This window comes from Scomber scombrus, chromosome 15, assembly GCF_963691925.1.
Source record: "Scomber scombrus chromosome 15, fScoSco1.1, whole genome shotgun sequence".
Lineage (NCBI taxonomy): Eukaryota > Metazoa > Chordata > Actinopteri > Scombriformes > Scombridae > Scomber > Scomber scombrus.
The window spans coordinates 3,174,405-3,198,629 of record NC_084984.1 but is presented as its reverse complement, the minus strand read 5'-3'; the positions used below and the strand labels follow the sequence as shown (position 1 = coordinate 3,198,629).

Below are 24,225 nucleotides of genomic sequence, written 5' to 3'. Positions count from 1 at the left end.
GTTGCTATAAGATTTTAAAACATTCATACAAGTTGAACAACTTACATTTTGGAGAAGCTGCTCAAACCAGTCATAGCCTGAATCTTTACATGCCAACACCTGGGATGAAATCAAAACATCTCTTAAGTTAGATTATGTCAAACACCAACATATTTCTGGCACATTAATGTATTTTCACACATCCAGATAGTACGCACCACATCTGTGATGTTCAGGATCTTTCTGGTTAGGGCTTCTTTGTCATGACCGGGCGTGGGGGTGAACCACAGTTTCTGGAATGTCTCATTCACCAGTTTCTGTAGGGTCAAAGATGTTTAGGTATATTAAAAGTTTTCTTAAACGCTAGAATCTGCCGCTTGTAAGAGTCTTTTGGATAAAAACAAATGCAAACCTTAATCCCTTCCTCATCATTGACCCTTCGGATCATCCTGACACACATCTCAGTGATCTTGTGGAAATCTGGCTGCTCCAGGCAAATATCCCGTAGGATCTTAATGACTCTCTTCCGCACACTAATACCTGTGTCCTGTGAAAAGACAAAAATTGGTACAAGGACAGCTCAATAAAGACTTAATATAAAAGTGCTTCTTGTAGTTATACAAAATTTAGTTTCATTTAATAGCAAAATATCAATTTGTTAAGTTAGAAAAGTGAAAAAATACAGTTTTTCCTCAAACTGCACTATTATGTGATTTCTAAACTGCACTTCGACTGCCAAATGGTTGCAGTTCTTAATATGATCTTTAGGTGGCACTGTGGGGTAAAGCGGCTTTAACCTCAGCTGAACTTGTGCACTTTAAATGAACTTTTAGGTCAAAGTTTGGAAAAGTAAAATGCAAAGTTCTACTTGAGTCTGCCTTATAATAGAAATGGCTTGTTCATTTCTACTAACTCCTGAGAGGGAACAGGATGTGATCGAATCAGTTTAAATGTTTACCATAAGAGCAGATCCTGTGTATGATAGGGAACCTCACAAACAGGTGTCAAAAAAGTCAAAGAAGGAAAGCTTAAATTACCAATATCCTTTCAATGAGCATGTCATAGTACTGCTCAATGAGCTGAGGTCGACTTAGCACAAAACGGCCGAGGAGCTCTACAGCTGCTTCTCGCACACTGGTGGAGTTGTCCATGAGGCGACAATGAACCCCACGCTGCATATCCAACTGAAAAACAAAGATGGAAAATCACAGTCAAGCACAGTTACACTTTACTTAACATTATGGCTGCCTGTTTGACTGCAGTGAATTAGCACAATTGGCTGACAACATCACAACACTATTGTCTGTTAGCTTTAGGAAATTGTAACAGGCATTCAAAAAAAATGTTCTGATATTCTATAAATCAAATTTCAATAATGAAAATAATCATTAACTGAGCAGCTTCAGTCAACTATCAGTGTCTACACAGGAAGCGTTCAGGAACAGCACTGAGTGTAGGTCACCTGCATTTTGGCAGTGATGAAAGCTCAACACACTTTGTTGTCACAGTAGTTTTGCACGTAAAATGGAATAAATTCTGACATTTGGATGGATCGGTGCATATAAGAGACCAATATCTGATCAAGATTCTATTGGTGGCTGGGAAGAAGGCCATTACTAAAAACTGGCTCAAGACTGACCCCCCTTGCAACAAACAATGGATGTCAATTATAGACGATATACTAGCGATGGAACATATCACATACAAGTTGAAAGTGAAAGAACACTTATTTGTTAAAAGATGGGGGAAATGGTTATTATATAAGGAGAGACTTGATTTTATATAATTGTATACAGGCTCTGTTCTTGATGATTGTATTTTATTTGTTTTGTTTGTTTGTTTATTGTTTTTTGTTTATTTGTTCTCCATAATTCAGAGGGGGACATTGATAACTCAAACAAATAAATAAAAATTGTAAAAAAAAAAAAAATAAAAAAAAAATGGAAGAAATTCTGCGTGATTTACCCGTGCTAGAATACTTGGATCCACCGCCACTACCTCAGACAGACACTTCATGGCTTTAGTTCTGACTGCAATAGCACTCTCACCCAGAACTCTCAGAATCTACACAGAAAGACACAGAGAAAAAAAAGTTACTGACAGGCAACATAATATAATCTCTCACACTTGTTTATGTGAAATGAAAAGTACCTGTGATAAATAAATATCAAAGCTCTGTGAAAATGGCCTCATAGAGGCCAGATATCTGACAATCAGACAGGAGTCCTCATAGTCTACTGTGTCAGAGTTTGACCTGAAAGAAAAGTCAAGAAGACATTTAGTTTAGGTCAACAGGTGGACAGCGTAACAAATGAGTGCAGTGATACAGAGAGAAGTAGTATTTACGTCAGTGAATTGAAATGTGATTGCGAAGTCTTTATCTTGCGGAGGAATTTCTTTCGTGCTTCAGCCTTCTGCATAATTTCCGCAGTTGAATCATCATCCCTTGAATGACCTTTCCAATCATCATCTTTCTCATTTTGAGACTTCATCGCTTTGTCTGCCTCAGTTGTTGTGTCCCTGAACCACTGAGCGATGTAAAACTTCCTTGCAAACTGGATGAAACAAATACATGCATACTTAATAAACAATGAACATTTTGAGGTATACTGCAAAGACTGTAGATATGTGAATGCATGTGTATGTAAAATGAAACACTCACCACTAAAGATGTATCTTTATCAATGTTTTCATCTAGATAGTCAAGCAAGGCCTTCTGGAGTTGTTGGGTCTCATCATTGCCTGGAGTCTGTGAGGGGAACAATAAGCAAGGGGCAACTCAAAAGTAGTTCAACAGCACTCGACTTGATGTAAAGGTGTTTAAATAATTCTGTAATTATTGTGTGTACATGTTCGAGGATGCGGTTAATGGCCTTTTGGTCCATCTTGCTAGTGACAGCGTCTTTACGCAGGCGAGAGGCAACAGTGCCGAGGTAGTCCAGTGATGCCACCCTGAGCGCCATTTCTGTCTGCTTGTTACTGAACTGGTGCACCTGGAGCACAGGAAGAGAGGAGGGGAAACATTGCAGCAACAAAAAATCCCAAGTAGCTGTAGCTGTTTCACAAGATAATAACCGATGACAGATTTGGACTGAAGGATTCTGCTCACCAAAAGCCGGCCGAGTAAACTGAGCAGTAGTTCAGCTGCAGGCCACTCAGGCTTGTTGACTGTAGACAGCAGGTCGTGAACAAAGTTCTCAAACAGGGGTCTGTAGTCCTCCTCTCCTTGCTTACTGCCACATCTGCCACATACAGAATAAGAGTCAATACAATCTTTCAGACCAATGTATTTTTGAACACTGAACCAGTTAATATTACAACATCCTATTCTGCAGCACCAGCTGGTGCCAGGATGACACATGAAATACATGAGAAGTTATAGCAAGAAATATTACTTACTTCTTGAGAAACACTGATAGGAAGTTCTGAGCCGTCCTCATGGCAGTTTCATAAGAATTTGTGATGAGGACATCTTTGTCCACCTTGAATAATAGCAACCAAAATGTAAAACAATTTATGAATCAAAACATTTGTCAGATAAATACTATTTCTATATCAGTTAAATCCCCGGTCCATACCTTCTTAATATGTTCATCATCTACGTCCCTCTCAGAGGGGAGCTGTACCACACACTGGATGAGCTGAAGAACCAGAGCTGTGACCATCTGAATATACAAGGGCTCTCCAACCGAATCACTGGTATTTAGCCTGGTGTATGAGGAGTATGAGGCATAGTTAACTAAGCAATGCAGAAGTCTTCAATAACACATTGCTTTCATTTATACTAACTTTAAAGATCCCCTCCACACTCTTCCTTGTCCCTCAATGAAACATTTTGAATTGAAAATTATGCAAGTATTGCTCATGTCAAAAGTTTATTTGCTGCACGCCAGATGTCTCCTACTTCACTGTAAAGTCCATTCGCAGTATAAATGCACTGAAGGCTTAATGGTTTGGTGTAAGCTGAATACTATACATAATACCATAATTGGATCCAAACTGGTTGTGAGGTCACAAATCATGGTAGGTACAAGCCTTAAACTCAGATTTAAAGTAAGCACAGAGAAATGTTCCACTTTCAGCAGCTCTGCACATACATCATTCTACACAGTGAAACTCAAACATCAAATTGAAGGAAACAAGAAGAAACACACATTTTTGCCTGGAGGTGGAACTTAATATTCACTTAAGATGTAGTTACCTAAAGTTCCTGAGGCTGCGTTTGCTAGTAGGCAGTCTAGCCAGGGAGGTGAAGACTTCTTCAAGAATGAGCTGCCTGTGCTTCTCGTAACGAGAGAACACCTGAGGAAGAATTAAAATGCAGTTCACTAAATCAAAGTATAGCAATAATAACTTGACATAAACACAAATAATCTGAGGTAACTTACTTCTAAAACTACTAAAAATCAACTTACCGCTGTCACAAGTGTGATGGCACACAGTTGCAGTTCATTGACATTCTCCACAAAAAACGGTGTAATACCAAGATTGGACACCTAAATGTGGGTGACAAAAGAAGTCAGATATGTTTCAAGTTTTAAGAGTCAATGAGGTCATGAACTTTAATGACATCAACCCGAAATTGAGAATCTCACTTGAAGAATCGTCGTGTCGGTTAGCAGCTGGATCTCCAGGAGCTCCGACATGTTGCTGACAATGTCACACACTTTGTTGTAAAGTGTGACAACCACCTTTTGCTTATGGGGAGAACACTTTGCTCTCTTGGCCTTTGAGTTATGACTGCCACCTTGGATAGAGTAAGATAAAGATAAAGAGAAAAGGAAAAGATAGGATAAAAAAAAATAAGTAAAACACTTAAATCTTTTAACACTTTATTTAATAGAATAGTGCTTAACCCTCCTGTTGTCCTAGTCAAGGAAGGAAGGAAAGATGGAAGGAAGGAAGGAAGGAAGGATGGAAGGAAGGAAGGAAGGAAGGAAGGAAGGAAGGAAGGAATGAATGATGGAGGGGAGGAAGAAGGAAGGAAAGGAGGAAGGAAGGAAGGAAGGAATGATGGAAGGGAGGAAGAAGGAAAGAAAGATGGAAGGAAGGAAGGAATGATGGAATGAAGAAAGGGAGGAAGAAGAAAGGAAAAGAGGGAGGAAGGAAGAAAGAAGGAAAGGAGGGAGGAAGGAAGGAAAGGAAGGAAGGAAGAAAAGAAGCAAGGAAGGAAGGAAGGAGGGAGGGAGGGAGGAAGGGAGGAAGGAAGGAAGGAAGAAAAGAAGCAAGGAAGGAAGGAAGGAAGGAAGGAAGGAAGGAAGGAATAGTCAAAACAGACGGGGTCAATTTGACTCGGGAGGACGACACGAAGGTTAAACGTGTCAGATAATCTTTCTTCGGAAAAAGTGTGATAGCCTCAAACTTTAAATGAACACGTTTTAAAGAATTTATGTATTTTAATGACAACGGTCAATTCCAGGTAGTAAACTGGCCGTTCATTTGAATTGCGGAGAAAGCAGAGATTATTTTTTATTGTCATTTTTAATGCTGTACCTGTAATGTTTAATAACAGTTAAACGCAGGGGTCCGACCTACGTTTCCACCGTGCTTATTTTATAAACTGTATTGCTGTGGTTGCAGCTTTGAGTGACAACTCACCACTGGTCGGACTAACTGGTGGCTGCCTTTGTCATAATGGGAAGCCAATCACCACTACTTTTGTCATATATGGGTCAATGACGTATAAGGATTTACAACAACTCAATGTTAGAATAATAAAAACAAGCATATCTAATGCAGTAGTTCAAACATTCAGAATGTTGTGTACCTGAAAATTCATATTATAATGTGAAAGTGATTTTAGTGGGTTTTTCAAGATTAATTGGCACTGGCCTTAAAAAAAGTCATGTGGTGCGACCATGATTCATCTTGAAATAAATTAATTTACTTAACACGCTTCACATCTTTTCTTTTTTTTTTACAAGTTTTCAGTAATATAAAGTGTTTGGAAACAAAGTATTTGTATTTTTTTTTTTTTAAATTTTTTGTAAATGATGATCTTTTATTTATATAAGATATTTCAAGATGAATCATGGTCGCACCACATGACTTTTTTTTTAAGGCCAGTGCCAATTAATCTAGAAAAACCCACTAAAATCACTTAATTTCACATTTATAATATGAATTTTCAGGTACACAACATTCTGAATGTTTGAACTACTGCATTAGATATGCTTGTTTTTATTATTCTAAAATTGAGTTGTTGTAAATCCTTATACGTCATTGACCCGTATACTTACTCATACTTACTTCAGTCAAGACCACTTTTCAGAAAGAAAAACTTTTATTGCTATTTGTACTTCTACTTATATTTGGCGGTATGGCTCTGATCTGGGCGAGCAGCAGCAAAGACGCCAGGTGCAGAACAAAGCCGGCAACAATGACAACAGAATGGCATTGTTTGAGTCAGACAAAGCATGTAAGGAGGAGCTGGGGGACAGTGGGTTGCAAGCAGCTTAGGGATGTCCCGATCCGATATTAGCCGATATTCCGATATTAGCAAAAAAATGCATATCAATTCCAGTTTTTTTCAGCTTTTCCCCCAAAATCCGGTCCGCGTTTTTCAGCACACCTAGCGCACACTATTTATTTTCTACTCAGCTTTTTTGTGTGTTTTGCTTTTTTTTATACAGTTTACAATATTGTTTGCACTGATGGCTTTTTAAGCCTTGGTTTACACTCTTGTTGTTCAAGAGCAGAGCACTGATGCCAATTCAGTTCGTGTGGTTAATTGACTATTTATTATTTTGTCTATTTTGTGTTTATTTAACCCTGTTAAGAATAAACAGGTCTGCTTCTCATTACCAACCATTGTGGATTATTCAAACTAACCTAATTAAGTTGGCTAGTTGTTCTTAAGAGTAAAACCCTTTTCAACAAGAGTATAACAACAAATTAAGTAAATATCTTTAATCTTTAATACATGCTTGGATCGGCCGGTATCGGTATCGGCCGATGCTAAAAGCTACAATATCGGTATCGGATCGGAAGTGCAAAAAGCTGGATCGGGACATCCCTTAAAGCAGCTTGCAGAGGAAGTAGCGAGGGGTAGGCAGACTGTAACAGCTTTAAATAATGCACCTTGTATGCGATTTGCTAAGTGAACATATAGAAAGGATCAGCTGAGCCATCGGTTGATATAGACTGCTTGAGATCGGTTGCTATCAGCTGATGTAGCTGGGTTTGTGAGCAGAGCTTGACTTCATACTTACTTATACATAAACTTCTTTTATTTACGTCTTTACTTCCTTAAACTGACATTTATTTTTTGCTCCGCTCCATTAAATTGTATGAACATGACACAAGGATTTTCTACCTGGAAGTTGTTGTAAACAAACATTGTGATTGGTTCTATATACAATTTTGTTATTAGTTAATCCCTGAATCTATTGAAATTGCTAGATTTTTTTTTAAATAAAGTCTAAAAAAGCTTGTCAAATTAGTACATTTGCACACATTTTTAAAAGTCTACAACTTAGAGGAACAGAATAAAACAGCGCTGACCTCCATGTGGATCCACTCTGTAGGCCGGGTCATACTGAGGGTACAAAGAGTTCTGCAGATGGAACTTGGTATACTGCAACACCCTCTCAATCACATCCTCTATATAAACAACTTTGGGCATGCGTGGAGATGTCATGATGTTAAGTGCAGTCAGGCAGGCATCGGCAGACTTTGTCACCCGCTCTATGATCAGGTCACGCCACAACCGCTCCTCATCCATGGAATCATTACCCTACATATTCCAAAAAAAAGCAATTAGTATGAAAATGACATAACTTGCTGAAAAGCTCTAAAATAACATTGGGTAAATTAGGTAAGAGAATAAAAGCAGGCTGACAACTTACATGATTCATTAATGTGGAAAGTTTGACACTGTCTCGAATGTTCTTCTCCAAGATATTCAGAATTTTCACCAGTTTCTCAGATGGAAACTGTGAATCAAACATTACTTTAACAACGATGCAGCTGTGAATTGATGGTCTTTACAACAGATTATATATATATATATGGGTCAATGACGTGACGCCTACATTTTCAGTCTAACAGCATTTTCTTCAGTTAGAAAAATGTTTACATTGATAAAAAAAAATACCATATATATGTAGTACCTTTCCTTTATATGTAATCACTTTAACTTTTCAAAAGCCACAAGTTATTAGTAATTTTTCTGTTATTTAAAGTGACAAAATATCATGTGGTGCGACCAATAATACCAATAACTGTATTAAATTCAGAGTAAAATATCACTTTTAATATTAATCACTGATACAGTATGCTTAACTGAATTGTATTTTTTCAATCATTTTTAAGCAATTTACAGTAAAAATAAGTCTTACATACATTTCAGAAGGCAACTGTGACATTATAGAAAATAAATATGAGATTATTATTTACAAAAACTTAAAGGACATGCAAATAATTTGTTTCGAAACACTTAAATTAATTAATTTTAAGATAGATCACGGTCGCACCACATGACTTTTTTAAGGTCAGTTCTAATTCATCGAGATGGAAAAACACATAAAACACCTAATTTACTATTTTAATATGAATTTATGTGTACTCAACATTCTTAATGTTTGAATTACTGCAATAGATATTCCCATATTTTTTTATTTTTAAATAAATCCTTATACGTCATTGACCCATATATATTAATTGTGAAAATGAGTGTACCCAGGTGACCCAGGTGCACTTCTCTTACCTTGTTAAAGACGCCCATAGCTTTAATCTTAGAGGAGTCGTTGCCTAGCTCACCCAGCTGGTGTTTTCCAAGCAGGAGTTCTTCAGGTATCTCATCATCATCTGCGTGAGAGCACAAAGTTATAATGTTGATATTTTTTCAAAACTTACCACTTGGACAAACATCAGGAGCTTTGGAAACTGCTCAGCATTTCATGTTTACCTGCAGCAGAGAAGTCCGCATCGTCAAGACTTTCAATAATGTTGTCCACACTGGCTGTAAATCTCTTAAATGAGGAAGAGTCCAACTTTTCTGTAAAAATAAATGTAAACAGATAAATTAAATGTAGTTTTTATGTTATAATAAAATCAGTTATTATTATTATTATAGAATTCAAAGTATGAAAACAATACCCTCTAGTGTCATCTTGGAGTCGTAAACCTTTCTGTTTTTTAGTTTCTCCTTTTTCTTCAGTTTTCTGGCAACTGAACAAAAAGAAAACACATCTTTAAAATCTTTGACAGCAACTCTCGAGCACTTAATATCTGATAGAGAAAGGACGTGGTCCAGTAACCCAATTATCCTGGAAATTGGTCTGACTGATCATGAGATTCAGATAATAATTTGGAAAGACAACTGTCAGAAACGAGAAAACTAATATGCCTTTTTTGTCAAATTTTCTGAAGATGAAAGCAAGATAAAAATAATTTCGCTTCACATATATTTGACTTTACCAACAATATTTATCTTGCCTATACAGAAAAACACTCACCATCAATTAGGCTCGGAGGTGGAGAGCCTCCGTCTGAGTCGTCTGAGATCCTTTGGCGGTGATGGCCACCCGACGACCGGCGAGAACCTTTCTTCTCCTCCTGTTTCCATGACTTGTCGTGTTCTTTCTTGGGTTTTTTCCTTGCACCTGAAACAAAAAAAAGAGAGGGTCAGAAAATATCAAGTTTTTGCAGAGCTTTCAGCACTTTGTTGTTTGCGTGTTTGAGTATAATTAGACTACTCTTGGTGTGTATGTTTAAATATTGTGAATAGTTTTTAGGTTTAAAGCTCACACTCATTGTCAGAGTTGTCTTCATCCTCTTCATCAGAGTTTGACTCAGCGTACTTGGGTTTCTTACTGACCATACCGTGCCTGCGCTTGTTTGACTCTGTAAAAGCACAAAAGTGGGGAGTGAACTTTGAGCTGTTATAAGTTAAAAAAAAACAAACTCAACAAAGTCATATTGCACATATACATCCCATGCATTTTATGTGTGCATATTTTACGTACGTGAATGAAATAAAGTAAATCATACCTTTCCCTGATTTGTCAAAAGAGGACAAGTTCCTGGGTTTGGAGCCATGTGCATCCCTGCTTTCCTTAATGATCTTTTTTACCTCATCAACACTTAGTTTCTTGAGCACAACAATAGGCTTAGCTCCTTTGTTTATGTTCTCTACCAGTGACACTCTCTCCAGCCTGACCCGGGGTTCGATCCAAGCCTCCGCCACTTTTTTGGGAATCGGGGGTTCTTTGTCTTTGTCTTTTTCTTTTCCATCCCGTTTAAATTTTGGAATCACAAAGTTCTTCAGACTTCCTGACCTTCCACCCAGCAGGTATGAGGGGAACACACTAGGATTTATCTCAAAGGGATGCTGTTTATTCCCAGTTTGGCAACTACTGCGGTCGTCCCCGCTTTTCCTCTCTTCCTTGTGTTGGGGGTTTTGAAGGCCGGAACTATCTGTCCTCTGTCGACCATTGAGGTCAGTGGATTTTCTGCTTCCGTCTTGTTTCACTCTAGGGCTTTCGGCTTTAGCATGCCGGTCAGGAGAATGTTGGTGTCTGTTGCCGTTTTCCTTTGACAGCATCTTGTGCTTCCTTTCCCTATCTTTGATTCTTTCTCTATCTCTGTCCTTATTCCTCTCTTTATCTTTGGCCTTATCTCTGTCCTTATTCCTCTCTTTATCTTTATCTCTATCTTTGTCCTTGTCCTTATCTTTGTCCTTATCCTTATCCTTATCTTTGTCCTTATCCCTCTCTTTATCTTTGTCCTTATTCCTCTCTTTATCTTTGTCCTTATCCCTATCCCTATCTTTTTCCTTATTCTTATCTTTATCTCTAACTTTGTCCTTATCCCTATCTCTTTCCTTATCAATAACCTTTTCTTTATCTCTTTCCTTATCCATATCCTTTTCTTTATCTCTCTCCTTAACCCTATTTCTATCCCTGTCCTTAGTCTTATCTCTATCCCTGTCCTTATCCCGATCTCGATCCTTGTCCTTATCTCTGTCTGTGTCCTTGTCCTTATCCTTATCCTTATCTCGATCTTTGTCCTTATCTCTATCCTTGCCTATGTCATCTACCTGTTTGGAATTACGCTCCGCCTTGCTCACGGTTTCTGGAGCCTCCGGTTGGCTGAGATGGGATTTGTGACTGTTGTGGTTCTTCTCCTCTTTGTGCCGCGAGTCTGAATGTTTGTCGTGTTTCTGCCGTGGTGTGTCTGATCGTTTGCCGTCCGAGTGTCCCTTGCTGCTTGGTCGGTGCTTAGATTCCCGCCGGCTTTCCTGCTTCTCTTTAAGGGTTTCTGGTTGGACGTCTGTGCTGGACTTCTTGGAGTTGTCAGCATGCTGTTTGATGATGCCAGGTCTGTTCTCACCAACTTTATCCACCTTTCCATCTGTCTTTGACTTTAGGCGCCGCAGGTGGTCCTCGCAGAACTGCCTTGCTTCCAAGACTACCACGGGCTGTCCTTTCACTCTGCCGGCTTGCTGCAGATCAATACTGACCATTAAAGCAGGCCGGCTAGCACCGTTACTCGCAGCATTCGTCTTCTTGGGTGTCAACTTGCTGCCAGTGTTGCCCCCGTGTACTACAGGCCCATCACCAGTCTCAGCTCCAGGTTCCTGAGGATACGAGTCTTGCTTCCGTTTCTTCAGTGGCTTATCTGCAATAAAAAGCACTGTAGCTGAGCCTTACTAAAAACACCAACAAACATCATGAACAAAAATGCAAGAAGGCACAGGGCAAAGGCAGGCACACACAAATTCACCTTTATCCTGGACTTCTTTAGACCATCGCTCTCTCTCACTGACTGACTCGCGCTCTATTCTCTCAAAGTCTGCAAGTGTGTCTATCTCAGCGTCATCAAACACAGCCCCACTGATGACTCCAGTTTCCTTGATGTTTGGCTGAACAGGAGCCTGCTGACAGTTTGCCTGCTCCTCGGCACCCAACTTGTGTGACAAGTCATGGGCAGTCCTTGACAACTGATTATTATTCATCAAATCAGTTGCATGGTCCTCAACTGCACTAGGAGAAAGCTCTTTGGATTCATCCAAGTCCGAAGACCTCACTCGGGACAGTTTTAAAGTCAGTGAGTCTTTCAGTGGAGAGCTAACAATATCATACAAGGTATTTTTGTCCATCTGCTCATTTTCCTCTTTGAGCCTTTCTTTCTGCCTCTTTTTGTGGTCAGAAGAGGAGAGGAGCAGGTCGGGTGCTGCAACCGGTGGCAAATCAGGCGGATGTGACTGCATGATAAGAGGAGGTCTTGACCCTGCAGAAACAAAAATATGAATTAAAAAATGAAGTTTAAGTGGGCACCAGAGAATTAGTCATGGGAATTACTGAATTGTACATTGGTGTCTTATTTTTGATTCTACAAAATGAAGAATATGAAATGACTTGTTGCTGAAGTAACATACATTTTGCAGCCTCTTCACTCCCAGCAGGGGAACACACCGACTGTGGTGATTTAACTGGAAACGAGGCCGCCCTCGTGGAACGATCATTTCCCTCATTTCCCAGTCTGTGAGCCATGTTCATGTAGTCTTCATCAGAATCTGGTCTTGCGTTATGATTGGTCGGGTTACTTGATAGCTGTCCAGAGACTTTGTTGTCATGGATATTTCTGAGACTTCCAGTAACTAAAGCGGAGAGCAAAATAAAATCTTCATCAGTCAAATCTTTTCCACCTTTACAGACAGCTGTGGTAAGTTGTATCATATATACCATACAAGCATCAGCTAAGTTACTAGTAGGGGTGTAACAGTATGTGTATTTGTCCTGAACTGTCATGGTCTAGACGTGACAGTTCAGTGCCTGCAGTCGTACGTAGAATCATCTCCGTGGCCACCACAATTATTGCCAAAACAGTTTATTCTTCCCCTAACTGTGACATGCGGCACATTTTGGCAGCGCACCACTTAGCCGTATCATGCTCATGTGTATGCTAGCCAGCTTGACAAAGTTAGGCTGGTTATCCTGGTTGTCCTGTAGTAAAATATTATTAAAATATGCTCCGTTTTCGCCATAGTGACACGATACTGCATCTCCTGTCCCCCTTTCCTCTCTGTGACGGTAAGTGTAAGCAGCATTTTACTGTTGTAGCTGCTGGAGATGGAGCTATTTTCTACTACTACCACCACCGTTATATCCATACTTACTAGTGTCTTTAAAAGTTATGTTAAAGGGGCTAGTTATTGAGTATGCTTGCAAAAACAGTACAGGTAGTGTCATTTTAACAGCAAATTACTGTTTTCCTCCAAAAATGTGTTGGAGGAATTTGAAGGTATGACAGAACACAAGGTTATAGTGTAACAATTGTTCTGTGGGGGAACGAGGAGGAAAGATGGAGGCTTCTCATTTGAGGCAGAATGCTCACATAATATATGAATCTAGATGGAAAAGCATACAGCTATAACAAACTCGTTTAAAGCCAGCAACAGCAGAAAAGCACACAGAATGACCATTCAACTTTTCTGTGATAGTCCTCGTATCAAAAGTTAGCTATTTGCTGTTATTCCTAGCAGAGGTGTGGCTGGCTGCTAATTATATGTTTATTCCAACTTAACGTTGTGCTCACCTTGCTGAGTCTGCTGGTGTTGAGAGTAACTGGGTGGACTGTACTGCATGTAGTCAGCAGGACTTTGAGGAGTATAGGGACTGGGTATAGGGCTGTTCTGCTGCGGTACGAATCGAGTTCCTGACCCAGACTGCGGGGATGTAAAGCATCTGTGAGGGAGGAAGACATAGTTTTAGTAGAAAGTACACATGCTTCTGCTTTTGTAACATCTGATAGCAAGCTGAAACAGCCTTACCCAGGGGGGCTTTGAGGGACAGTGGTTTGCGGATAGTTTGATGCTGGACTCCCATGCACCTGATTCTGAGACAGCTTATACTGTTGAACCATAGGCTGCTGCCTTACACCTGAGAGATAAAAAAAATTGATAGAAAAGTTTGAATTCATGAAAAACAAAGAGCTGAACATGCACAACTAGAATAACATCTCCAGTGTCTCAAACATCATCTACTGAATAACAACACTGGGTACTACTATGAGGCCAGTTCCAAGTAAGTAAGCATATTAATGTATTACAATACAGAATGTTTACCAGTTTATTAAGTACATATGTATAATCTCTTATAATCACATAAATCCAAACTTCCTTTTTCCCATTTTTACCATTGTGTCAGAGATGTGTTGATTCAGTTATATGGTCATTCTATTAGACCTTAGTGGTGGTGTGGTATTGGACTGCATTATGTTGAAAGGTGTATATCCCTGATTTGTGTACTGTAAACTGTAAGTGGGGGTGGACAAAACATTAGAAATGCATTTCAATATATTGTTGACCAATACAACACCACTACTACGTGCAGCCACTAAAATGACCATCTAGTTGAATCAAGTGTCAACAAAAACTGAACATTAAAAGCTTCATGTAGATAGGAAACTTCAGTCATGTATGTATAATTGGCCATGCAGTAGAATACTTTGCAATAATTAGCATGATAATAGTATCGATAATCTAATAATCGTGTTATATTGTGAGGTCATTCACAATGCCTGAAATACTGTCGCTGCATTTCAAGTTTAATCTTGTGTACTTCTGTGTAAATCTTTCTGAAAATAAAACATGTCACCACAAAAGCTATTTGGTATTCAGAGCGATAAAGGAGGAGGTTAGAGCTGCAGGAAGGTGGTGAGGGTTTACCAGGGTGCAAGATTTTGTGCGTACTGTCTGAAGACAAGTAAGTACTGAGCACATGTTTGAGGAAGCATTTCACTGGATCAGAAGCACCTACATTTTAACTGCTGGCCAAAATGGTCCGAATAAGCCTTCATGAGGCTCATGCATCAGTGTTGCTAAAAGATTATTGATCTGAGTGTGTGGTCACTACTACAAACACTTGTGGGTTTTTTTTTTGTGAATACATGTTTATCTTGCCATTGCCAGCACCTCTAACTAGAGTAAACGCTGTGAGCAAAGGTTTTCTTCCTCTTTTATTCTACTTGACACAAAGAATGCTTCAGTATGCAAGCGTGTATGCATAGTACGTCCTTATTATCCGTAATTGCAAGCTATTGCAGCTGCTTATGAAACTTGAAGGATTTCCTGAACAAAGGTTAAAAATACAACTATGTAATTGTTTATGGCAATTAGTGATATTCTTGTTGATGACAAAACAAATGCAGCTAAGCTTTAAATAACCATGTTTGGATTTTATGTTAAAAAAAAATGTTAAAAAACGTATCAAAATATTTTTCTGTGATACTCGCTACTCCACAGTTCACACTAATGCTGGATTTTTTCGCGTTATTCAAAGCTAGGCTAACCACTTCTGCCAGTCTTAGATCTTTGAACAAAGCTAGGCTAAATTTGTACAGAGTAACAACAGACTTATCTGTTTTTAGTGTTAACATTTCTCTTTACCCCCGGTGATCAGACAAAATAACTTGAAATACCGGCCAATTAATTAGACCTACTGCACATAAGAAATTAGTAGTCAAGTAGTCACCTAACAGCCCTCACAAACCGCTGAGTCATGCCAAAGAGTAAACTATACAACTGCCAATGATACCTGTGGTTCTCAATTGTTTCTGTAATACCAGGGAAATTACAGATGAAACTTATAATATAAATGATGGCTCAGTTCCAATATTGCAAATCACCACAGCAATAATAATGTTACTGGCTACATCTGTGTATGACTAGAAGGTGTTTTCAACTTTAGTTTCACTCCTTGTTTACTCACAGTGTGGGAACCACTTGTGTGGTGAAACTAGGTAAAGGAAGTGCATCTGAACCAGGAAATGCTCAAGTGAATTATTAGTATCAGTGGCAACCAAGCATGTAGCCAAGGAGAAAACATGCACTGAGCTCAACCGCAGACGATTCAATGTCTCCTCCTTACCACCCCAAACCTTGTACTGGGTTGTCATACTTTTGTCCCTGAAGATATGGGGGTTTCTGGACAGCAAGGTTTGTAGAAGCATTGGCATATCACCCTCAGGTTCATCATTCCCCAAGTTGTCCTTCAACTCTCTAGAAAGAAAAACAACAGAACAGTCCTCAGTTAAATTGCAGGCAAGAACTACAAGCCGTCTGCTTCCTTCCGAGTCTCAGTTGCCATTTTCAGTGCAGCGTAGACTGGCCTTTCATGATTCTGACAAATACGAACATGGGTTGACCTATCTCTCTATCCTAGATTCAAAGGTGATTACTGAAATAGAAACAGCAAATGCCCAACTTCCCTCTTAAAGTAAACAGTGATGTTATTACAGTAAAACGACAATGTATAATACATTTCCACCAAAACTGCTGACATTCAAATTGACGTTCCAATGACTTCTTTCCCTATTAAAAACTATTATTAGACTTAGCATGCCTTTACAAGTTCCCACTCTTAAATACGTAGTGTAGCAGGCTGTGAGAGACTGGTGAGCGTTACTTACATGTGTTCAGTTGAGACCTGGTTAAGGCTATGTGCCAGCTGAGTCACCAGATTCTCGTCCCGACACACCAGCAGGCTGCTGACCTCTTCAGAGATCCTTCCATTGTAGAGCAGACTCTTTGCAGTGGTGGCAGGCAGAGGGGAAGGCAAGGGCAGCTGGTTCAACACTAAAGGAACGATGGAAAGACAAGTTATCTTGGCTGAGAAATCAGAGGAAGCAGGATAGGAGAGAATAATAAAATTAAACTGTTTTGAGAAAAGATAAGGATGTGAATTTAGTTATGAATGTGCAGATTTCCAGACAAAATAAAACACATTGATTCAAACTCGGAAGACATGCTATTCTGGTTTTCACAGTATATCAGACATTTCATAGGCCAAAATTATACATGCTAAAGAATATGCTGTAACAATATAATTAGCATGATGTCTATCCTTTTATCAAAAGTCCTGAAAATTATAGTAACATCAGAGTGATGAAAGGTCCATCAATTTCTGTACACTTTTACCATTCTGATGCTCTCCATTGCAATTATCCTGCAATAAATAATATATTTATAATGTGTATAATTTTGAAAAAAGAAATCTAGGCCTACAACTTCCCATCTGTTTGAAACATTAGCCGCTTCAGCCCTGACTGCCTTGAAATCATTAGTAATAAGAAACATCACAATTACCAGTATTTAGCCCCTTGTACAACTACAAAGCCAGTCAAATTCAGCCTGCTTAGCAATCAAGTATTCCTTGGCCTTGTCGCATCTTGGTTTGAATGTTAGTATTTAGGCTGTGTGAACAGCATTAGAGAGATGATGTTGCACTTACAGTCTGTCAGGCTAGCAATTCCAGCAAGAGTAGTGATGGGAACATGAGGCATATCACCATTCATGCTGAAGATGAGGTCAAGAGGTCGTGTCAATGCACAGGCTGCTCAAAATCACCAATCTCTTCCTATTCCTCACATCTCCAAAATTCTGCAGGGACAAAAGAAGTGGCAACAAACACTCTTACAGTACGTTCACTGTCAACAAAGTTGGATGCTATTACAAGCAGCACTGTTATTACTATTAAGGGATGGTCAAATATTTTCCACATATCTATAGTGTGCATCTTCTGGAACGGGGCTTTAAATCTGTGTCATCTCATGAGTGTGCATTATTACAGTGCCAACATAACTGCACTTCTGAGGCAGTTTATGAAGGCCTTATAGCAAGGCTGCTTTTGCCTGAGCATGTCTTTGGGTTATTGATTCATGCAGCTTCAGTCAACTAGCAGGTACTGATGCTCAAACCATTACATGCCCATTTTTTTGGTCCTTTTTGATACACACCTTCAGTGTGTGCATCAACCTGCTCAAGTAGAACATTTTATGCCTGCACAAACATACAAAAGTCAGCTATTTTAGCTCTCATGCGAATACAGTATGTCGTGCATTGCAATTAGACCCAGGTAGTGACAAAACTAACGCTACCTGCTGATAATATCTCTATAACGTTAGAATAAATTACGAAACCTTACAATAGTAATCTCTCTTTCTCTGTGTGTGTGATTATGTCTAGCACGTCTTAACCTCTAACGTTAGCTTGCCTGTGGTTTTATTTTCATTTTGCAACTGAAGCTAACTAAACACAAAAAAACAAAAACAAGCAATTCAAATGAACAATTGTTAACGTTATGTCTGATATTCTTTCTTTTGTTATAGTGTCAGGTAAGGTTTCCGGGGCTCTCCAAAAAAAAAAAAAAAAAACCCAGCGACATTAACATTAGCTCGTCTTGACATCAGATGCTGATTGTATTATTACTCAGTTATTATTATTATTATTATGTCGTTGTATGCACTTGCTAAGACAACGAGCAGCATAACGATGTCTATGAAAGTGACTACAATCAACTCGGGGTTAGCCGGCTAGCAACAACTGGAGATGTAGCCATGCTAGCTGGCTAGGTGTAACGCTAGGTTAAGTTGCCTAAGCTAGCATCACCGGGAGTGCATCAAAGCCAGCTAGCCGTGTGTTGCCTGCTCCGAGACGCTCCTTTCTTTAGCATTCAGGTCGTGTACTGGTTTAGATGTTCACCTCACACTTCCTATGGCCTCCGTCGACGTATCTCTAGCTCACAAAGTGGACCTCGGACTTGCCTAAGGAAGCGTAACCCCGACCCGACGCCAGGGAGGCAGGGGTACAAAGCAAAGACCCCATCACAAATCAAGAATTACCCCCTCCTCCTACCACCTCCCACCTCCTTGGACGCTAACGTCTCCTGTGTGCCTGACAAAGCGAGATAGAGACTCAGGGAGGACTCACAAAATGTGTCTGAAAGGCGGCTGTTATTGTTGAATCTGCTGGTTTATTTACCTCAGGATGTGATGAGAAAGAAGTGGTTCTGGTGGAGGAGGAGGAGGAGGAGGAGGAGGAGGGGGAGGGGTAGGATGGCAGCTGGAGCAGGAGTCTCTAGCTCCCTCTCCGTCCCACGGTTCAAACAGCTCCTCCGAGTAAACAGCTAACACCACGGCAGTGAGACCGGGGGGGTTTTCATCTTTCCCACGGCTAGCATATGTGTTGGGAGGGAGAGGAGGAGGGGGGGGGGGGGCATCCCCTCAAACCGGCCTTTTAAACACAATTACCCCCAGACAACGTTAAATATAGGAGGTACTAGTTTATTTTCTAGAGAACCGGAGAAAAGAGGAAAAAAAGGAGGGTCCACAGTCCAATCCTCTCTATCTCTATCTCTCTCGCGCTCGCTCTCGCTCTCTCTCTCTCTCGCTCAAAATGCCGACCGGAAGAATCGTTAAAAGGAATAACTCCCTCAACCGGTGAGGAGCTAAATCATAGCCTATCTAATAATGATTGTGACCCTAATATCTAACCAGCTGAGTCCCAGTTTGCACCCCCCAACACAACCCAGCGACGACCTCTGGGATCTTTGCATTGGGGGTCCCGGTGTTTCGGTTTAACTGGTGACCGTGTTAACTGGTGACTTTTAAATGAAAGCATTTAAATTGTAGCTTAACACACACACATTCATTGGTTTATATCTAAGTTAAGTTAGTAAGATAAATAGTGTGATCAGAAGTTTCATTCACCTCTCGTAACGTAATGCAATGTGAGAAAGTCACCAGTTAAAACAGTCACCAGTTAAACTATAACACCGGTGACCGTTGGTTTGTTTTGGTTTTTAGGTGTTTTTCCCGACAGCGTTTCGTAGATAAGATTTATACACGGAAATGAATAAATCCAGTAAATGACACTAGATATACGTGGCATGCGGGTCTGTGATGTTTACATCTGGGTTTTTGGAGGTGTAACCAGCAGAACTTCAATCTTTCCATTAACTCATTAACTAACTAGGCGGAATCTATAGTCATTAACTGTTATTATTAATTAAAGGGTTTTTTTCTGATCAGGTGTCATTCACTTTTTAAAAAAAATCTGTTTTGTCTTTTTAACTGAGGGATGATGTAGGCTTGACATCACAACAAACACATGTACAATTAGCCAATCAGCTGCGTCCCCACAAAAAAACAAAAAAACGTCCCACTTATTCCCACTCACCTGCAAAGGCTCTGTCCTCTTTCTCACGTGCTCCGAAATTTTCCAAGAGGATCATTATTGAGCTTGAGTGTACTCGTGTACATATATCTATTAAAATATTCATAAAGTATAAGTCCATTCAAATGAATTCAATAATGTGAGTTTGAGAGACACCAAATGTTATAAGCAGGTTTTAGTCTCCCTCTTGTGGAGAAATAATAAAAGTTTTTGCAGATAAAAGCAAACTTTTACTCTCTTGCCTTCTTTCCTGTATTCTATAGCATCCTCGTCTTACCCTTTTCAGACATTTCCATTTTAATTATTCAAGTAAAATATCTATGTAACACAACATTTTAGGTACAGAGGCAAAATAATTAAATCAAACGAAAAACAAGACCCAGTATACTGTATATTAGGGTTAGGTAATATATAGATATTATATTGATTTAGTGATATGAGACTTGATATCGTCTTAGATTTTGGATATCACAAATATGGTGTATGGTTTTGCAATAAATTGATGTAATTTCCTGATTTTTCTAGCTATTCTATTATTTGCCTTTACCCACTTTGTTATTTTTTATCCACATTACTGATGATTTTTTGTCAAAAATCTCATTGTTTGGAGGATTTCATGTCATTTTTAAATAAGCTTTATGTTTATACTGCAGCATAACAACAAACAATAAAAAAAATACTTACTTCTAAATGTGGTGACACTGTTTTCCAGTCATTTTTATTTAATGTGTAGGTATAGCTAATGTATAGGTTACACATATTACACATAATCCCCCATAATACTGTCTGATTGGTAAAATATATAGCCTATTATAGGAAATAAATCAGGATTATAACAACTTTGATCAATACTGCAATACTTGATCATGAGCTTATATGACCAAATGCTATTTTCTCTTTATTATTATACAGCCAATTATACAGGTAGTAGGCCATAAGGTACTTGGGGCATAATGCACGCGCCAAACTTTTATTAATCGGTGTCATTGGGCCTTTACGTTAACTTTTGGCACTTGGATCAGGATATTGGTGGAAAAAACAATGCCACACACACACACACACACACACACACACACACACACACACATACACACACACACACACACACACACACACACACACACACACACACACACACACACACACACACACATTTCAAAAAGTTAGCAGCTGATCTTGGCTGTAGTTTCACGAGTGGATAATAATGTTGCGTTCAGGACCGCAGGGTTTCACGGTAATTACTCTGCTTCAATAGGTTTAACCATGAGCCTCTAACCCGTGACGGTCATGAGGGTTTTGCTGCCCCTCTCTGTTCTCCGGCACTCCGAGGCAAAGATATTTGAGGAGTGAAATAACAGAGCTCCGAGGACTCACACTTTTTGACAAGCCATCCCAACCAGAGGAACTGTCTGCAATCTAATTATCCAATTTGGTAAGATTATGGTCTGTTTGTCTTTTTTTCCCCTTGCAGAGTGTAGCCTTTTATTATAAAGAGAATATTTTGTATTTTTTTAAAAGATTTAGGCTACTTTTAATCGACATTATTGTAAGCTGAACTCCAAATTCCCATTTTTTCTTTCTTATCGAACAAGAAAAATATGTTATGCTGCAGAAGGTTTTCCATGCATGTTGCTATAGCAACAGGTGATGCTGTCACAAATTAGGATTAAGATAATTGATGAATGTATTGATAGTGTTCCGACTGATTTGGCAAAAAAAGATAAATAAAGAAATATGTATTTTAATTTGCCTATTTGCTTTTTAGCATTTGTCAGCCAGTTATAATAGACTATCATTCATTAATGCCACTGGAGCACGGGTGAGAGACCCATAGTTTACTTCAATATCAAGTACTAAGACTGGATTGAAAAACAAAAGGACAAGCATGAGGGCAGTGATTCATAAAGCATCGAATACCATTTAATTTGACTTTATTTGAGTAAGCATATTCATACCCAGCAATTACAAGAACATCACTTATGGTTTGGATAAAAGTTATAGGGTTAAGGTTATTATGTGGTAGATGTAGCAACCACTACTTCTATATATATATTTAACCTGTGTAGTTCAGCAGTAAGAGCTGAGCAATTGAGCAAAATGTTACATTAAAAGATGCACTATTTTCAGCCTGGGATGTGGGATGGGAAAAAAAGTTTTTATTTTTTTTAAAAGAAAAAAAACAGCTTTAACATAACAAATCCTAACAAAAAGGAAACAGTGTTTAAATGTCTCTAATGGCTTGCATTTAGTTGCTGATACCTTGTATGCCTCCTTTTTATGGGAATAATGTTTAGTGTTGTTCTTGACAAACGCCTATTTAGAGCCTTTAGTGTTCATTACTAGAATTCATTCATATAGGCTGTGGGATATGATTTCATCCATTAAAAGAAAACACTGAAATAAAGAAACAGTTTACTATGTTATTGCATTTTACTTGCACGGATCATGAAGTGATTTTCTGCTTATTTTCAGCTTGATGCGTTGTAATCGTACCGACGGGATGCCTCGTGGAGACTTTAACATCTATTTCGCCAGCGGCAGGAGGGGATATGTCAGAGCTGAGGAGTATGTGTATTTATTTTTATTTTAAATTCAGGAATGTAAAAAAAAAAAGGGAATAGTACGTAAAGCTTCTGACATAAGTCTTATGAATCTATATAATACAATATTGTGATGAATACCAGAACATAAAGTCATAAACTATTGCTTGCAAGTGGTGAAATATGGTCATGCATCTTGAATTTATGATTTATTTAACTGTATTGCTCAGTGATTGTTACTTTTAAGTGAATTGTGCCGTGTATCACAGGGCAGTGGGCATAGCTCTGCTGGTGGTCATCCTGGCAGCTCTCCTCATCCTGGGCTGCTGGTATTTCAAAAAAAGGAGTGGTTACAAAATAATCAGGGTGAGACAGTCCTTTCCTTTTTAATGTTGCAATAGATAAGCAATCTAACTAATAAAAGCATGTTTCTGGTTCATGTGAAATTTAAAATAAAAAACTGTCTTCGTCTGATTTACAACATCTTTGAAAAATCTATGTTTCTTCTTGTACTTCTTCTTTTCACTCAGTTTTCCTTTCTCTTTTTTGGCCACAGTAACTCACTCTGTCCTCATTTCTTGCTTGTCTTTGTCTCCCCTGCAGAGCCCCAGGTCTGGGTCATCAGGTCACACAGGAGGCCAGTACTCAGAGGCTGGACCTTCAGCAGATAACAAGATGGCTCTCACTGACTTTGGCAGCTTCCGACCAGCGGTGAGGGACAGGAAGTTACCTAATGACTGACTTTTTTTTGGTTTTCCGTATCTACCCTGTCCCAGAGTCAAATTGTTTTAATGTCAGGAAAGAGACTGATAATAACAAATTAGACAGATATGATGTACAATTCTTTTCTTTCAACATAAATCATGTATCATGACCAGCTTGTGGACAGACTCAAACTGTCTAAACCCAAAGTCCATGACAGAGGGTACTTGTTTAGTACAAAGCCTCAGGGCTCTGAACACAGTGTTAAGCATGTGAAGCTGATGCAATGGATTCCTGAAGGAGAGATTATTATGTCACCAGACTGGGGGGGAAGGTATTAAAACCATTTCATTCCCAAGGGAGGTATGTCTCCCTGTGAGCGGGAAAAGTGAGGGATTTAGATGCATATCAGCACCCTCATCATATGACATGAAGTTACAAAAGCACAATGTCTTTTAAAACATCCTTTTCTTATGTAGCAATTACCAGGGTTCAGAGAAAAGAACCTTTCAACCATGCTCGACCTATTGTTTTCCCCATCGGCACACAGACCAAGACTGTTTAACCCACAGAGCTTAAAATATCAATTCTAGTCAAGTGATTCAAGTTTCCGGCTATGATGCAACTTGTATTGTCGTATTAGTCAGTGTGTGGGAATTCTTAATCCACTTTCAGCTGTTTACATCTGGATGTTTGTCCTACCCTCCACCAGGTTCCTAATGCTCCTCCAGCCTATGAAAAGATCTCTTCAGGGCCGCTGCCTCCTCCCTATTCCCCCTAAAGGGCTTCTATAAAGGACAGACGATCTGAAGAAGAAAGGAAAATACTGGATGACGACAATCCTCATCTGTTGTCTGATTATATATAATCATCTGCCACTGTCAATATGGTCCCTAATACTTCATAGCTAAGTATACAAATAGGTGAAAGTAGTGTGTCTCTCTTTGTAAAAGTATTCACTTGCATGAACACAATGTACATAGGTTGTTTCAATAAACAATAAAAATGATTTCACAAGGCATCTGTGTACAAGAAAGCAGCTCA

At 39.1% G+C, this 24,225-nt stretch overlaps 2 protein-coding genes across 2 annotated transcripts in view; one reads left to right on the top strand and one right to left on the bottom strand.

Moving 5' to 3' along the window:
* The window catches only part of LOC133995096 (nipped-B-like protein B), a 27,267-nt gene extending 8,220 nt beyond the window's left edge, over window positions 1-19,047 (bottom strand). The window contains 31 exon segments of the mRNA XM_062434385.1: window positions 46-99; window positions 198-296; window positions 392-526; window positions 1,017-1,163; window positions 1,945-2,043; window positions 2,131-2,233; window positions 2,326-2,534; window positions 2,642-2,728; window positions 2,829-2,972; window positions 3,089-3,221; window positions 3,379-3,461; window positions 3,558-3,687; window positions 4,181-4,281; window positions 4,395-4,475; window positions 4,575-4,726; window positions 7,483-7,714; window positions 7,827-7,913; window positions 8,687-8,787; window positions 8,888-8,977; window positions 9,079-9,150; window positions 9,438-9,584; window positions 9,730-9,825; window positions 9,973-11,601; window positions 11,707-12,213; window positions 12,362-12,583; window positions 13,522-13,670; window positions 13,757-13,865; window positions 15,885-15,985; window positions 16,396-16,561; window positions 17,217-17,365; window positions 18,746-19,047. Coding sequence (XP_062290369.1) covers window positions 46-99; window positions 198-296; window positions 392-526; window positions 1,017-1,163; window positions 1,945-2,043; window positions 2,131-2,233; window positions 2,326-2,534; window positions 2,642-2,728; window positions 2,829-2,972; window positions 3,089-3,221; window positions 3,379-3,461; window positions 3,558-3,687; window positions 4,181-4,281; window positions 4,395-4,475; window positions 4,575-4,726; window positions 7,483-7,714; window positions 7,827-7,913; window positions 8,687-8,787; window positions 8,888-8,977; window positions 9,079-9,150; window positions 9,438-9,584; window positions 9,730-9,825; window positions 9,973-11,601; window positions 11,707-12,213; window positions 12,362-12,583; window positions 13,522-13,670; window positions 13,757-13,865; window positions 15,885-15,985; window positions 16,396-16,561; window positions 17,217-17,280 — 5,529 coding nt within the window. The 5' untranslated portion in view covers window positions 17,281-17,365; window positions 18,746-19,047.
* A 3,368-nt stretch (window positions 19,048-22,415) lies between these two features.
* On the top strand, window positions 22,416-23,962 carry mlana (melan-A). Its single transcript, XM_062434382.1, has 4 exons — window positions 22,416-22,504; window positions 22,749-22,845; window positions 23,083-23,190; window positions 23,894-23,962. Exons 1-4 carry the CDS (start codon window positions 22,416-22,418, stop codon window positions 23,960-23,962), a joined length of 363 nt encoding a protein of 120 aa, XP_062290366.1.
* Window positions 23,963-24,225: the final 263 nt, after the last annotated feature.

Excerpts from the sequence above, each read along its gene's own strand:
- mlana (XM_062434382.1), top strand. The coding sequence starts at position 22,416 with ATGCGTTGTAATCGTACCGACGGGATGCCTCGTGGAGACTTTAACATC. Across the intron at positions 22,846-23,082 it reads GTGGTTACAAAATAATCAGG|AGCCCCAGGTCTGGGTCATC; the intron begins GTGAGACAGTCC and ends TCTCCCCTGCAG. Across the intron at positions 23,191-23,893 it reads TTGGCAGCTTCCGACCAGCG|GTTCCTAATGCTCCTCCAGC; the intron begins GTGAGGGACAGG and ends ACCCTCCACCAG.